The 13,210-nt window shown below is 44.6% G+C and overlaps 1 protein-coding gene across 3 annotated transcripts in view; it reads left to right on the forward strand.

Moving 5' to 3' along the window:
* LOC102565716 (S-adenosylmethionine synthase) overlaps positions 1–13,210 on the forward strand; it is a 49,521-nt gene that overhangs the window by 3,507 nt on the left and 32,804 nt on the right. Inside the window, exons 1-2 of one of the 3 annotated variants that reach the window (XM_014596164.3) lie at positions 1,874–1,942; positions 2,762–2,881. The exons of the other annotated variants lie outside the window; for them this stretch is intronic. Coding sequence (XP_014451650.1) covers positions 2,809–2,881 — 73 coding nt within the window. The 5' untranslated portion in view covers positions 1,874–1,942; positions 2,762–2,808. Of the gene's footprint in view, positions 1–1,873; positions 1,943–2,761; positions 2,882–13,210 lie in introns of those variants that run through there. 3 annotated transcript variants of the gene reach the window in all.

The following is a 13,210-nucleotide window of genomic DNA, read 5'->3' on the forward strand; positions in this document are numbered from 1 at the left end:
CTGCTCTTGCTTCAGCAGGGCAGCCAGGCTATACTCAAGTGTAAATGTGGTTGACACTACAGTAGTTTTGTCTTGTCTTCAGTCTTTGTCTTCACTGCTGAAAAAGGGGTATTATTATCATCATCTCTTGGTAGCTAATGCACATGAGGTATCCTGAGGTAATGAGGGAAGATAAGGCTCTTCAGATTTACTACAGGGTAAACTAGGGGAGTTCAGTCTCAAGTCCAGTAGAGGGCTGACCTTCCCTGTTTCACCTTATGGTAACACTGAAATGCTTTGTCCTCACCAGATGCTCACCTTGGGTACATTTCATTAGTCTGAGACAGAAAACACATCTTTCTCAGCAAGGAAGACGGGACCTGAGCCAGAACTACTGATGAGGGCTAGGGAGGTGAAAATTCTTCAAGTCTACTCTGAACTGATGTATATGAAGCATTTGACAGTGGCTTGGGAACAGATATGTTGTCATGGTTCAGTAGTGTAAGGAGCAGCCATTACAGTATTGTGTGTCCTTCCCTATTTGTTTGTACCCACCTGTTATCTGTATTGTGCACCAAAATTGTAGATTCTCAGAAGTTATTCATGATTTTGGGTGCCTTAAATTCTGGATTCTGAACTAACATGCTTTATAAGCTTGTTTTGTTAGACTGAACACCTGCTTTCTGAAGCAGGCCCCTTTAAGAATCTTTTATTTAGCTTTGGGGTCTCTGGGCACAGACACATTCTTCTGTTAAGTGCTGTTCAGATGTAATAAAAAGGCTACAGTAATACAAAGAGAGCCAGGGCAGTGTAATACTTTCAAAAAGAACAGAGCTTATCCAGTCATTTTTCCTTTCCTAACAATATCTTTCTATACAAGTGTAACAGGCCAGGTTTGCCATTCCTGGGGCCTCACCTTGACTCGCTTCACATCTAAGTGTACAGTCAAGCTTCCCATCTCACCAGCTACATCTTGTTCTTAGCTATCAATTTTGGGAGGTGGCCCTCAGATCACCAGTGATACCTCAGGTTCCTTTCTCTGCTCTGCTCATCTCAGGGCCACCTTGGTCTGGCTCACTGGGCTAAAATCAGTGCAACAGGGCAGTCTAGCTTTTTAAGAGGGAGCAGGCAGCTTTGTTGAAGAAGCCTAACTGTGGGCATTTAGGTAATAAAGGGAATATCCCACTAGTAGGTTAAAACCCCAGATGGGAGAACAGGTGAAAGCAAACTGGATGAAGGAATAGTTTGCAGGCAGGAGGGAAACTAGAGCCCTGATAAGTTTGCTGCCAGACAGGGGCCACACTATTGTACAGGGCCAAAAGGGCCCCCTCTTGCTACCCAGAAAAAGAGCTAAAGGCTTCTGTTTGCTGGTTTATTTGTTCATTTGGTGAAAGGACTGTGTTTTTGTATTTAAAGGTCTGACTGAGGAGCTCTTTAAGGAATAAAACCAGCCGACCAGACAGCAGGCTTACCAACCTGCTTATAATCACTCTCTCCAGGGCCTGATAATAACTCATACTGAAGTCTCCTCCCCTCCAGGGCTGGGCTACTCACAACTATTGCAAACAAAAAAAATCTCTGCTCACTCTTCCCTGAATGCCTTCCCTTCTCCCCAGCAGCCATCCCTTGTCTTGCAGCATATTCACCCTAGGTTAGCAACATAGCAAGGTACTTTTTCCTGAAGGCTTTTCCCTACTAACTACCCCAGCTACAGCCCTTCTGGGCTTACTCAGTTCCCATTCAAGGGAGTTCTTTCCACTAGTACATCCTGAAACAGATTGCCTGCAGCCCAATTTGTTCTCTTGGCTCCTCCCCTTCTGGCTACATCCTTCTTGGCCTTTGTGCCAGGGGTTTTCTATTATATTACATAATTAACCTTGCTGCTTTGCTGTCTGGAACTTACAGCCTTCCAGCAGTCTGTACCCCTGCAGCTTACAGCCTTGCAATTTGTACGCACCCTCTTGTAAGTAAAGGGCTTGGGGGCCCTGCTACAGTAAGCAAATGCCAAATTGTTGTATAATTGTAAACAGGAAGAGGAGTACTCTGTATTGATCAGGAGTGGGGAAAAACGATGGTCTACAAGTCTAAATTTTCAGAGATAGCCTAAACTTTCAGGATGCTGTCTTTAGTCATTTTGAGGGATAGCTTAGAACCAGCTAGATGTCTTTTCCAGGGACAGTAAAGAACTCATTATAGTGTCAGCTGTTAACTATAAAGTTCTCATTCAGTTATAGACTCAATTACAGTATTTCAGAAGAGGGATGTCTCCTACCATCTGTATATATTTATTCATGTCAGAATATGTTTCTGCAAGTTGCATCATTGAAGCAAAATAGAGCATTCGGATATTATATTGCTTAAAGAAAATGTGATGTTTCCCCCACATGCTTTCATGATAAAAGTCTGCATGATGTTTTGTGAAAATTCCCAAATGAATCTGTCTTAAATCCAGTAAAACTATCATAGGAAGTGGTGGAAGGGACCTCAGGAGGTCACCTAGTCCAAGACAAGAATGGAACTTGGCAAAGAGGTTTGTAAAAGCTCCAAGCATTGATTGGTTTAGCCTTGTTCCCTTTCACTTTAGTGGGAACAAAGTATGAGTACAAAAGACTTAGAAATCCACTTGTGTTATCGGATGCAGTGCAGCATATATTTTAGTGAAAGCAATCTTAATCCGTTGAACTTCTGAGTAATAAACTTGCAGAATGGTTACATCAGCAACTTGCATAGATAAATTAACCTTTGACCTCTCTTTTCTCTCTGCGCTTGCTCTGAAATCTAGCTGCTGGCGTTTCTGCTTGTCTGTTGGCTTTCTAAAACTACTAAAATATGTCAAACAGTATTTTTAAAAAAGAAAAAAGATTTTTGTTTACTTCAGAGTCTGTTGCAGAAGGACATTCTGGTAAGTAAAAACATTGATTGAATCTTTCCTTTTAACAGCTAGTTTTAAAGAAGAATGTCTACTACAGTTTGATAAAAACTCTTGTCTTTGCAGTGTGTAATATTTTGGATGGGCTCCAGATTAATTGGTTTCTCATTTGAAAGTGTCACTTTTAGTTTAATATTCAGTTTAAATTAGAAAATATGTTGGATCAAAACAGGACAGAAGCTAACTTTAGACTTTTGCAAGAAAAAAATGGCATTTTGGGGTCTTCTCTAAAGATGGGAAGTTACTGATGGTACTGAGTATATGTTTCATCCTATACTGAAAATACTCACAGTAGGTCTTCAATGCATGTGATTTTTTTTAAACATTTAGTGCTCTGTTGATCTGCGATTCCCATCAGAGCTATATTCCAGGCACTTCTGCAACATTTTCACATGCCTGTAATGTTGATTCTTTTTTTTTTAAAACAAGTCTGGACTTGCCTTGAGATTAAGAGTGTAATCAGAACCTCTTACACAATCTGGAATTGAAAAGCAAAGTATTAACATAGTATTTCGTGTTCATTAAAGTTCAACTCTTTTCACAGGGATTTATGAAACATTTATTTTGAAGCGTTGTAACTAACTGCTAAAAACTAGATCACTAGTAGAAGAAATGTTTCTTGGGCTTTCTAGGGAAGTTTGAGTCTGAAAAGAGTTTTAGACCCTTAAAATTTATAGCAAAGCAGCTTAAAGACATTCCAAGGTAATAACTGAATGTATTCTGTCCACTTTTATGATAGAATGCAAAACTGTCCAGAATGCAAAGGGCACAGCTGAACACACATGTAGCTAAGGGGGGGCAGGATCTCTAATGGGAGTGTACAAGTGTAAAACTGCTCCCTGCAGGCTTCTTTTTTTTGGCTCTCTTCACTTTTAAAAAGTGGTCTTACTGGGTGCATCCAGACGAGTGTGCCACGTGTGTTTTTCTCAGGGACAAACAGCAGCTACACATTTGTGCTGCTCCTTGTTGTCCCTGGGGAAAACCCCTGCATACAAATTGCCCCAGGTGGGGTAGGGGAGGTTTGTTTGTTTTTTTTACATAAAGTTCCTGATATAGATTTTGTTCACCTGTTGAATCATAAATCCCAGCTTTGCTCCCTTGAAAAAAAAATCCACTGTTGCTGTACAAAACCTGTTGCTGATATTGAACAGACTCAAGCCTCACGTAGAGGTCATGCTGGCAGAAGAGCAAGCTGGGTTCAAAGCAGGGAGAAATACCGCAGAGCAAATCTTCAACATCCGAGTGTAATTTATGTCCTGCAGTGAATGACCACAGCTATGAATGAGGAAGAGAACAGACTTTTAATGATACCACAGCACAGGGTTCCTCTAGCACAGACCATGTGTTTGCCTCCATCTTAATTTCTCCTTACTCATCAGGGATCATATTCAAATTCTTCATGTGATAAGACATTCCCTTATAAGGGACTATCTCCAAAGTCTAACCCTTATCACTACATCTTCTCTTTAAAAATAAATAAATAAATAACCATCAAAATATAACAACAAAAACTCCACAACAACAAGACAAGACAAAACCACCACCACACCAAACAATCCATAACCTACAGAGGAGAGGTTACCAGCACTTCACTCTGGAGTGAGTCTTTACCACTCACTTTCCTATTCTTCAGGTCCCTTTAACTTATTCACAGAACTGTATGAGCCTTTCTGGCCATTTCACCTGCCTCCTGGATCTCTGTATTATCAGCCCCTCATTGGAGGTTTGAGGGCTCTCTGTTGCATCATTAGTATCTTCACCTTCTGAGGATGATGAGGAGGAGTAAGAATTAGGAACAGTTAACTGAGGCTGATGCAAGCCTTTATCTCCTGCCGATGTCCGAGAGCTAAGTGGAAGCGCTAGTAGGTCTCATCACTTACGTCGAAGCATGCCCCCTTGGTCTGTCTGAACTAGATAGGACCATGGGTGCTCTAGCTGTTTCACCATACCCTGCTGGTCCCATGTTCTCGACAAGTAATTCCTCAGACAAACTCTATCACTTAGCTTTAGTAGTGAGAGCTCACAAGCTCTTGTACCAAAGTAGTATTTCTGTTTCTTCTTCTGATCTTCTTTCATTCTCCTTATGGCTCCCTTGTTAGGACTTTCCAATAAGGTGTTAGTAATGGACAGATTCGACTGTATCCGCCAGCCCATTAACAACTGTGCTGGAGACCAGCCATTGTCCAGAGGTGTGCTGCGACAAGCCAGTAGTGCTTTATATAAATCCCCTCCACTGTCCAATGCGTTTTTCATTAGGTTTCTTACTGTCTGAAGAGATTGCTCTGCAAGCCCATTCAATTGGGGAAAATTGGGACTTGACATGGTGACAAAAATCCCAGTCCATGGCAAATTGCTTAAACTCTGCACTGGAGAACTATGGCCCATTATCACTGAATATTTCATCTGGTATTTCATGCCTTGCAAATATGGCCTTTAAGCAAGCTATCACTGAGTGACTGCTGGTACATTGCAATGTACAGATTTCTGGATACAAAGAGTAATAACCAGTAACTATTAAATACACCTTGGAGTTCCACGTAAAGAGATCAGTACCCACCTTTTCAGAGGCCCTGTGTGGAACAGGGTGAGGCTTTAGTGGTTCTGCCTGCTGACGGTCTGAATTTCAAGAAGGTGGAACAGTTTTCAACTGTATTAGCAGTGTCCTGATTGATCCTTGGCCAATATATCACCTCTCTTGTTTGCTTTTTGCATTTCTCAATACCTAAGTGTCCCTCATGGATCTTCTGTAGCATTCCTCTTTGAAAGGTCTGTGGTATTATGACTTTGCTGCCCTTGAAAATTACTCCTTCAATGACTGAAAGTTCATGTTGGCAATTCCAGTAGTCCCACACACGCAAGTCACAGGTACTCCTGTCCTCTGGCCAACCCAAAATTATTATTTCTTTCAGGATCCCCAATGAGTGATTCTTTTCAGTTTCTTCTTTTATTTGTTGTAGCCTCCTGTCCACAATTGGAAGTGAACTAACAATCAAGCCAATACAGGCTTGCATCTCTGTCTTGGAGGTCTTGTCTGCTTGTCCAGTAGAGGCTATTGCCCTGGACAGTGCAACTGCTGCAAACAGAAACTTGCCAGGTGTGTAGTTCACAACTAGGTCATACTTCTGTAGCTTAATCATCATTCTTTGAATACTTAAGGTGCAGTTGTTCAGAGGTGTTGCTAAACAGTGCTATCAAGGGCTTCTGGTCTGTTTCTACATTCACTTTCTGGCCATAAATATATTGATTGTGAATCTCTTGCATGCAAACAAAATTCCTAACAACTCTTTCTCAATCTGTATACCTGCTTTCTGTCTCAGTGATTTAGACGCATAAGCAACAGGTTGCCATCGGTTGTCAAAATTTTGCAGTAGCACAGAACCTAATCCCAACTGTAAAGCATCTGTTGATATCTGTATTGGTTTCCCAGGGGTATAGAATTTTAATACAGGTTCTTCTATTAATTGTTGCTTCAACACCTTCCATGCTTCCTCCTGTTCTGGATTCCAGCACCACTCATTTTTGCTCTCAAGAAGTATCCTTAGAGGTGCTGCTGTTGTAGACAGGTTTGGTATGAACCTTCCAACATAATTTACCATTCCCAAAAAACGTTGCAAGTCTTCTTTTGCCTGGGAGTGTGGCATCGTTTCAATAGCCTGAATTTTTTTCTTGTCTGATTTCACCCCTTCTCTAGAAATAACGTCTCCCACAAATGTCAATTCTGTAGCTCCAAAAACACATTTCTGCCTATTGAATTTCAAATTTACAGCCCTAGTTGTGTCCAACACCTCTCAGAGCCTATGTCATGCTCTTCCTTGGTGGAGCCCCAGATGATGATATCATCCATAGAGGTGTTTACGCATAGAATATGCTTATAAATCATAGGTATAGTTTTGTGACACACCTCTGGAGCTGAAACTATACCGAAAGGTAAACGCAGAAATTGATACCTTCCATATGGAGTATTGAATGTACATAATTTAGAATTTTCTTCTCTTAACTTCAGCTGCCAGGATCCCGAAGAAGAATCTAATTTACTGAAGAACTTTGAATTTGCAAACTGAGCCATAATCTCTTTGGTGCGCAACTTAAAATGTTCTCTCTTTATGGCCTTATTGAGATCCCTTGGATCCAAGCTGTCCATTATTCTTCTCCACAATAACTAGGGAGTTCACCCACTCTTGACTCTTCAAACAAATGTTGAAACAAATCTTGAAACAAATCTTTATATTCCAAGATTAGGTCCTCATAACCCAAGCCAGAGTGTTCTCTGCAAGCACCTGTTTAACCAAATTGAGCTCTTCACAAGCTGCTAGGCCCAAAATAGGTGTCACCTCCTTAGGTACTACAATGAATGCAAAATTGTACACCACATTTTTATGTCTGAGGCAGGCTAGGCACTTTCTCTTGACTGGTATCTTTGCTCCTGAATTAGGCAGTTATGTTTACTTTTGTAGGCCTGTTTTGGTTTACTTTTCAGCCTTTTATAATCTTGCTCCAGTAAAATGTTCACCTGAGCCGCTGTATCCAGTTTGAATGGAATCTTTATCTCATGCACTTCCAGTGGCAGGATCCAGTCCTCAGTAGCTCTGCTTGATTCTACTCTATCTATATAATATTCTCCTCTGGAGTATCTTCAGCCATATGTACCTGGACTTTAGGGGCTTGAACTTTGCAACATTTGGCAAAATGATTATTCTTCCCACAATTAAAACAGAGTTTTCCTAATGCAGCACATTGTTTGGAGCCATGCTGCATTCCACACCAGCTGCATGCTTGCCTGTACTCCATCTGCCCCTGAGTAGTAGGGGCGACCTCCATTTGAAGTGGCCTTTTCTGTCTTTACGACATATTGCATGGACGACGCCTGCAGCTGCATTCAGTTTTTTGGCCTGAGCCTTCACAGTTTCAGCTGCTCTACAAATCTGTATAGTCGTTTTCTAGGGATAGGTCTCCTTCCTGTAGCAGCTTCTCTCTTAATCCACTGTCTATAATGCCACAAATGATTCTATCCTTGATCAGAGAATCAGTTACGTCCCCAAAAACACAGGTCTTGCTCAGCCTTTTTAACTCTGTGATATAATGCTCTATGCTTTCATCTGGTTTTTGCATGCACATAACAAATTATGTCTTTCAAAAGTCTCATTGCATTTTGGCACACAATATTCTTCAAATTTATTCAATATCTTATTTAATTTCATGTTTTGGCCTGAAGCAAATGTAAAGTTGTTCACCTCAAGCGCTTCTTCCCCTACCACATGCAGGAAAATGGATGATTTAACCTTATCAGTTTTCTCTTCTGCTCCTATAGCAGCTAAATACAACTCAAAACTTTGTCTAAATTTTTTCCAATTCTCAGCTATATTGCCTGACAACAAAAGGCAAGAAGGGGCTTGTAATGCATCCATGGTTAACTGTCTCTATGATCTGGTTACACTTCTGCCTTGCAGGGAAGGTACTGTACTTGCAGATGTCTTTGTTCCTTGCTGAGTGTGCTGCAGATCCATCCAGTCTTCCCCATTCACCACTTCCAACACCATGTAATGATTTAGGTCCCACAGTGAATAACCACAACTATGAACAAGAAAGAGAACAGACCTTTAATGATACCAGAGCGTGGGGTTCCTTTACCACAGGCCATGTGGCTGCCTCCATTTGATTTCTCTTTACTCTTCAGGGATCATGTTCAAAGTCCTCCTGTGATAAAACATTCCCTTGCAAGGGACTGTCTCTAACATCTAACCCTTATCACTACACCAAGTACTATGTGAAAAATACCATGATCATTGATCACCAAAAAGAACTTCATCATAACTTCAAAGACTTCAAGAAAGCTTTTGAAGCTTTCTTCCCTCCCCTCCCCTCCCTGTCTGCTCCTTTCTCTTCCCACCCCTCACTTCCTTTCCTCTGCCTGTCTTAACCCCTTTCTCTTTAGAACCTGTCCGGACTGTAGCTGGCCAGGGGCCCCAAAGCTTAGCCGTGGACCCAGACAGTGGTGTCAGTGGTGGGCGCAGCCAGCAGTTCTGGAGCCCCGATGTGGAACCTGATGGCAGTGTCCACAGCTGACACTGCCACCCACCCCATGTGGCAGAAGCTCCTGCCTGGTTCTACAGCTGACACTGCCAGCAGGTTCTGAGTCAAGGCTCCAGGAGCTTCCATTGCGCTAGAAGGGTGGCAGCTCAGCTGTGGATGCCACCAGCAGGTTCTGTGTTGGGGCTTCTGTTCACAGCTGATGCTGCCACCCACCTGCCAGCCAGCTGCAGTGGAAGCCTCGCCCAGGTCCACAGCTGATGCTGCCATATTAAGGGCTGATGCTGTTGGGTGGAAGCATTCTTGCCCACCTGCCCAGTACCACATGGTAGCCGGTGTTGCCAGCTGCCTGCAGGCCAGATCCAGTGAGTTGGCAACCATCTGCCCATGGGCTGGATCGAATCTGTTAGCAGGCCAGATCTGGCTCAGGGGCTGTATACTGCCCCTCACACTCCTGCCCAGGATTATGGAGATGCCCAGCACTTTGACATTTCCCCTTACTGGGGAATAATTTTACTGGCTGATATTACCTATTACTAATATTACTGACTGATATTACTTAGTTCATTAGGCCTGGTAAGATAAAAGACCTTGAACTAAAAAAGTAATGATCCTGATCTGAGGGACAACAGGGACCATCTGTGAAATGGAGACCTGCTGGAGTCCCACATGGAAGATAGGTAATACTGTGTCTGTTACCCCAAGGATTCCTTTTATCAGAGACCCCCAAGGATTGACATGGCCCCTTGTCTGATTTGGTATCAAGTGAACTTTATTTAGTAACCCCTAAGGTCATTACAAGTATTCTTCCTTGTAATAGGACCTGGCAAGCAGTTCCTTAGACGTTACAGCAGCGACCTTTGGTGGTACTGGCCTCAGATCCTCTGCTGGGTGTGTGGGATGTTAGTTTCTGGATTCCTTGTTGTTCGAACAGGAATTACAAGGTTGCTCCTGTCTCCCCAGGGTGGCAACACAAACACACACTGTCTCTTTGTTTGTCCACTACTTTTGTAACTTTCTCATCTCAAACTGTCCAATCCTCAAGTTTCTTACCTCATCTTTTTAGATAAGGTACTCCAATCTTACTACGTTTCTAGTTTTCTTTCCTTTTAGGGAAGCTACTGTACCTGGTTAGCCCACCGTACCAATCACAGCACTCAGTTTTCCCAGTGCCTTATAAGGCATTCTGTATAAATTTAACTTTAGGCCTTCCCAGAGCTAAGCAATTATGTTAAGAGCCTCAGCATAACTCAGTTTGTCCGTTACAGTGTCAGATTAGCATATATGAAACAGTGTTTATAGTTTTATTTTCTCTGTCATATTTTGTACAAAATAAACAGTGCTATACTTAGCTGTTGATTTACAGTCAGACGTGCTGGGATAATCAGTTAATTGCAAAGGTACTTCAGTCTAAAACAGCATTCTGGATTTAGAAGAACACAATTTTCCATCCTGAGAAAGGTAGTTGGTAGAGGACAGAGACATGAAAACATTGACAGTGAGAGAGTACAGCTTCTGTGCCGCTGCCGCCACCCCCACTGCTGCTGGTCACTGTCTCCAGCCAGGCTGCAGCCCCACATCCCACTATCAGTGCAGAACTTGCACCACTACCACCCACACTGCTACCTGACCCTGGCTCTGGCCAGGCTGCGGCCCTATGCCCTACACCCTGCTGTTGGTGCAGAAATCTCAGGGGGCACATGCCCCCTGCCACAGTTGCCTATGCCTGGGAGTGATCCCTTGTAAAGGCCACAAAAGGGTTGGAGATGTAGTTAATCCTAGACCTGTGGTAAGTAGAAGCTCTGGGTGGGTTAGTATCCCAGGGCCTTTGTACACTCCACAAAATTGGCTTTTAAAGTGGATTAAGTGCCCTTTTGCACTGCTTTAATGGTGCTGCTGTTTACACTGTCAGGGGTGTATTGTGCTTTAATGGTGCTGCTATTTACCTGTCAGTGGCATATTGTGCATTAAATGGCTTTGGGATGTAGCAAAATAAAAAACACATCCAAGGTGTTGTAGTTTGCTACCTAATGAAGTGCAACAGCCATGGAGGGAAGCACTGGGCCCCATGCAGTTCAGGGGCTGTACAGGCAGGCTCCACTGAAGGAAAAAAAAAAGGCATACCTGATTTCCACCCCCTTCCCCTCCCCCCACCAGAGCCTGCCTGAGCTGCACAGGGGTGCAGTGCTTCTTCCCTCTGCAGCTGTGGTATCCCCTGGGACAGCCTGGGATGGGAGCCTGCGAGTGGGTGCTGCCTGGGGGTGCTGCCAGCTCAGGGAAAGCTCCCCACAGCTCAGGGAAAGCTTGACCCGTTGGCAGCTTGTCCTCCCCACTCATCCCACTGCCGGAGAGGCAGGCAAGGATTGGGCCCAACCCTTGTGTACATGCCATGGAGGTTTACTTTGGTTTAATTCTCCCTAAACTGAAGTGGTGTTTTTAAAAACCTACCACTTCAATTTAGGGAGAATTAAACTGAAGTAAACCCCTGTGGTGTGTACAAGCAGCCCCAGTGTACCAAGTTCTGCAGCCAATTAAAAACAATTACTGCCCCAGAGAATTTAGCAGTTTCATTACCAATACATTAAATAACATTTTTCATTGGGCACTGTAACAGGGTTTCCTCCCCGGCCAGGTCTCCACCTCCAGTCTTCCCCTGTCTCTGGACAGTCTGCCTGCTCCACTCTTCTGTGATGCCTTGATGAAAATAAAGTTCAGCTGTTACTTGAGCAGGAGACTACATTTTGTACTCCCGGATGGCTAGGGCCGTAAGTGCACGCTCCAACCAGCCCTGTACATGCCCCACTGTGTGTTATCTCTCTAGCCTAGGTCCAGAGCAAACTGGGTACACAGTTGTAGCTCTACCATACTACCCCGGAGGGCCACTCTCACTCTACCCCTCTCTCACTGGGGTCCCATTCACTCCGCCAGCTCTCAGCCGCCCTCTTTCATGCTGCCTGCTCTCCTGGGCCACATTCATACCACCCACTCTCTGGCTTCGGGCTTGTCTCCACACCTCAGTCAGCCCCAGCACAGTCTGTTGCGGATCTCCCACTGCCCTCACCTGAACATTTGCTGAGTGACTCTACAACTGTTAGCCTACTTCACTCCAGGCCCCTTGCCAGGCCTCCATGTTGCCCACTGGGCCTCTTCCCTATTCACTATGCCCCTCTCTCAAGGCCTCTACTCACTCACCCATTCACAGGGTCTCTCTGTTATCCCTCTCTCTCAGGGTCTCTACTTGTGCCCCCAGGCTTTACCCTGCTGCCTGGGCATGGCTCCAGGTCCCTCCTCTGGCCTGGACTCTGCCTCAGGGCTCCTAATGAGCCTGGGCTCCCCCTGTTCTGCTGGAACACCACCAGGGATGTGGGACTGGGGTTATAAGGTGCCCCTTCCCACCTTTCACAGGGGAGGTAACTGGCCTGGCATTTTCTGGGGGCTCCCATGCTGCTAGGATCTCCACCAGGCCACCCTTCCCTGGCAGGGTGCAGTTTCACATCATGCCCAGGACCATAGGAGCCTGCACCTCCCCACAGCCCCTTCCCTTACCTCCAGGTCCCCGAGCAAGAGCTCAGTCAGCTGATGTTGCTGCCTCCCTTGCTAGCAGCCAACTGCCCTCTCTATATAGTTGGCCTGCATTTAAAAACAGCCGCTGCAATCAGCCACCTGGTGGCTGCCTGCTCCAGTCCTTGAAGTGGCCAGTACCAAAGGTGCGCTGCCACAGGTACAAAATTTTGTAGCTTGCCTTTCACTGAAACTAATTCTCCAAGCCATTTGAAGAGATTTTTTTTCCTTTTTGATGACTGCATCATAACTTGGGAGACATCAGGTATTTGGAAATGACTTTGATACACCAAGAAGGTGGTGCAGTCCCCAACCTTGGAAGTCTTCAAGACACCTTGCTGGGATCATTTGATCTCAGCAGTATTCCTGCCCAGAGCAGGGGGGTGGACTTGATGATCTTTCAAGGTCCCTTTCAGCCCTTAATTTCTAGGATTCTGTGATCTGATTTGTCTGCTGTTTTGCATTTGAGGTGGGAGATGGAAGCAGTCAAGGACAGAGGTGACCCAAGCAGGGTGTGGAGCCCGGGGCAAATCAGCCCATGCGGGGTCCTGCCCCCCCTCTGACCCCATGGGCCCAGGACCCGAAGAAGCTGTCGCTGCCATCAGTGGCAGCAGTGTTGCCAGTGGAGGTGGGGAGGAGGAAGTGGAAATAGAGAGCAGATGGATGCAGAGCTGCTGCTTCGCCTAGCTTCGCACTGCCACTGCTTCACCCGGC

Source organism: Alligator mississippiensis, chromosome 3, assembly GCF_030867095.1.
Source record: "Alligator mississippiensis isolate rAllMis1 chromosome 3, rAllMis1, whole genome shotgun sequence".
Classification (NCBI taxonomy): Eukaryota; Metazoa; Chordata; order Crocodylia; family Alligatoridae; genus Alligator; species Alligator mississippiensis.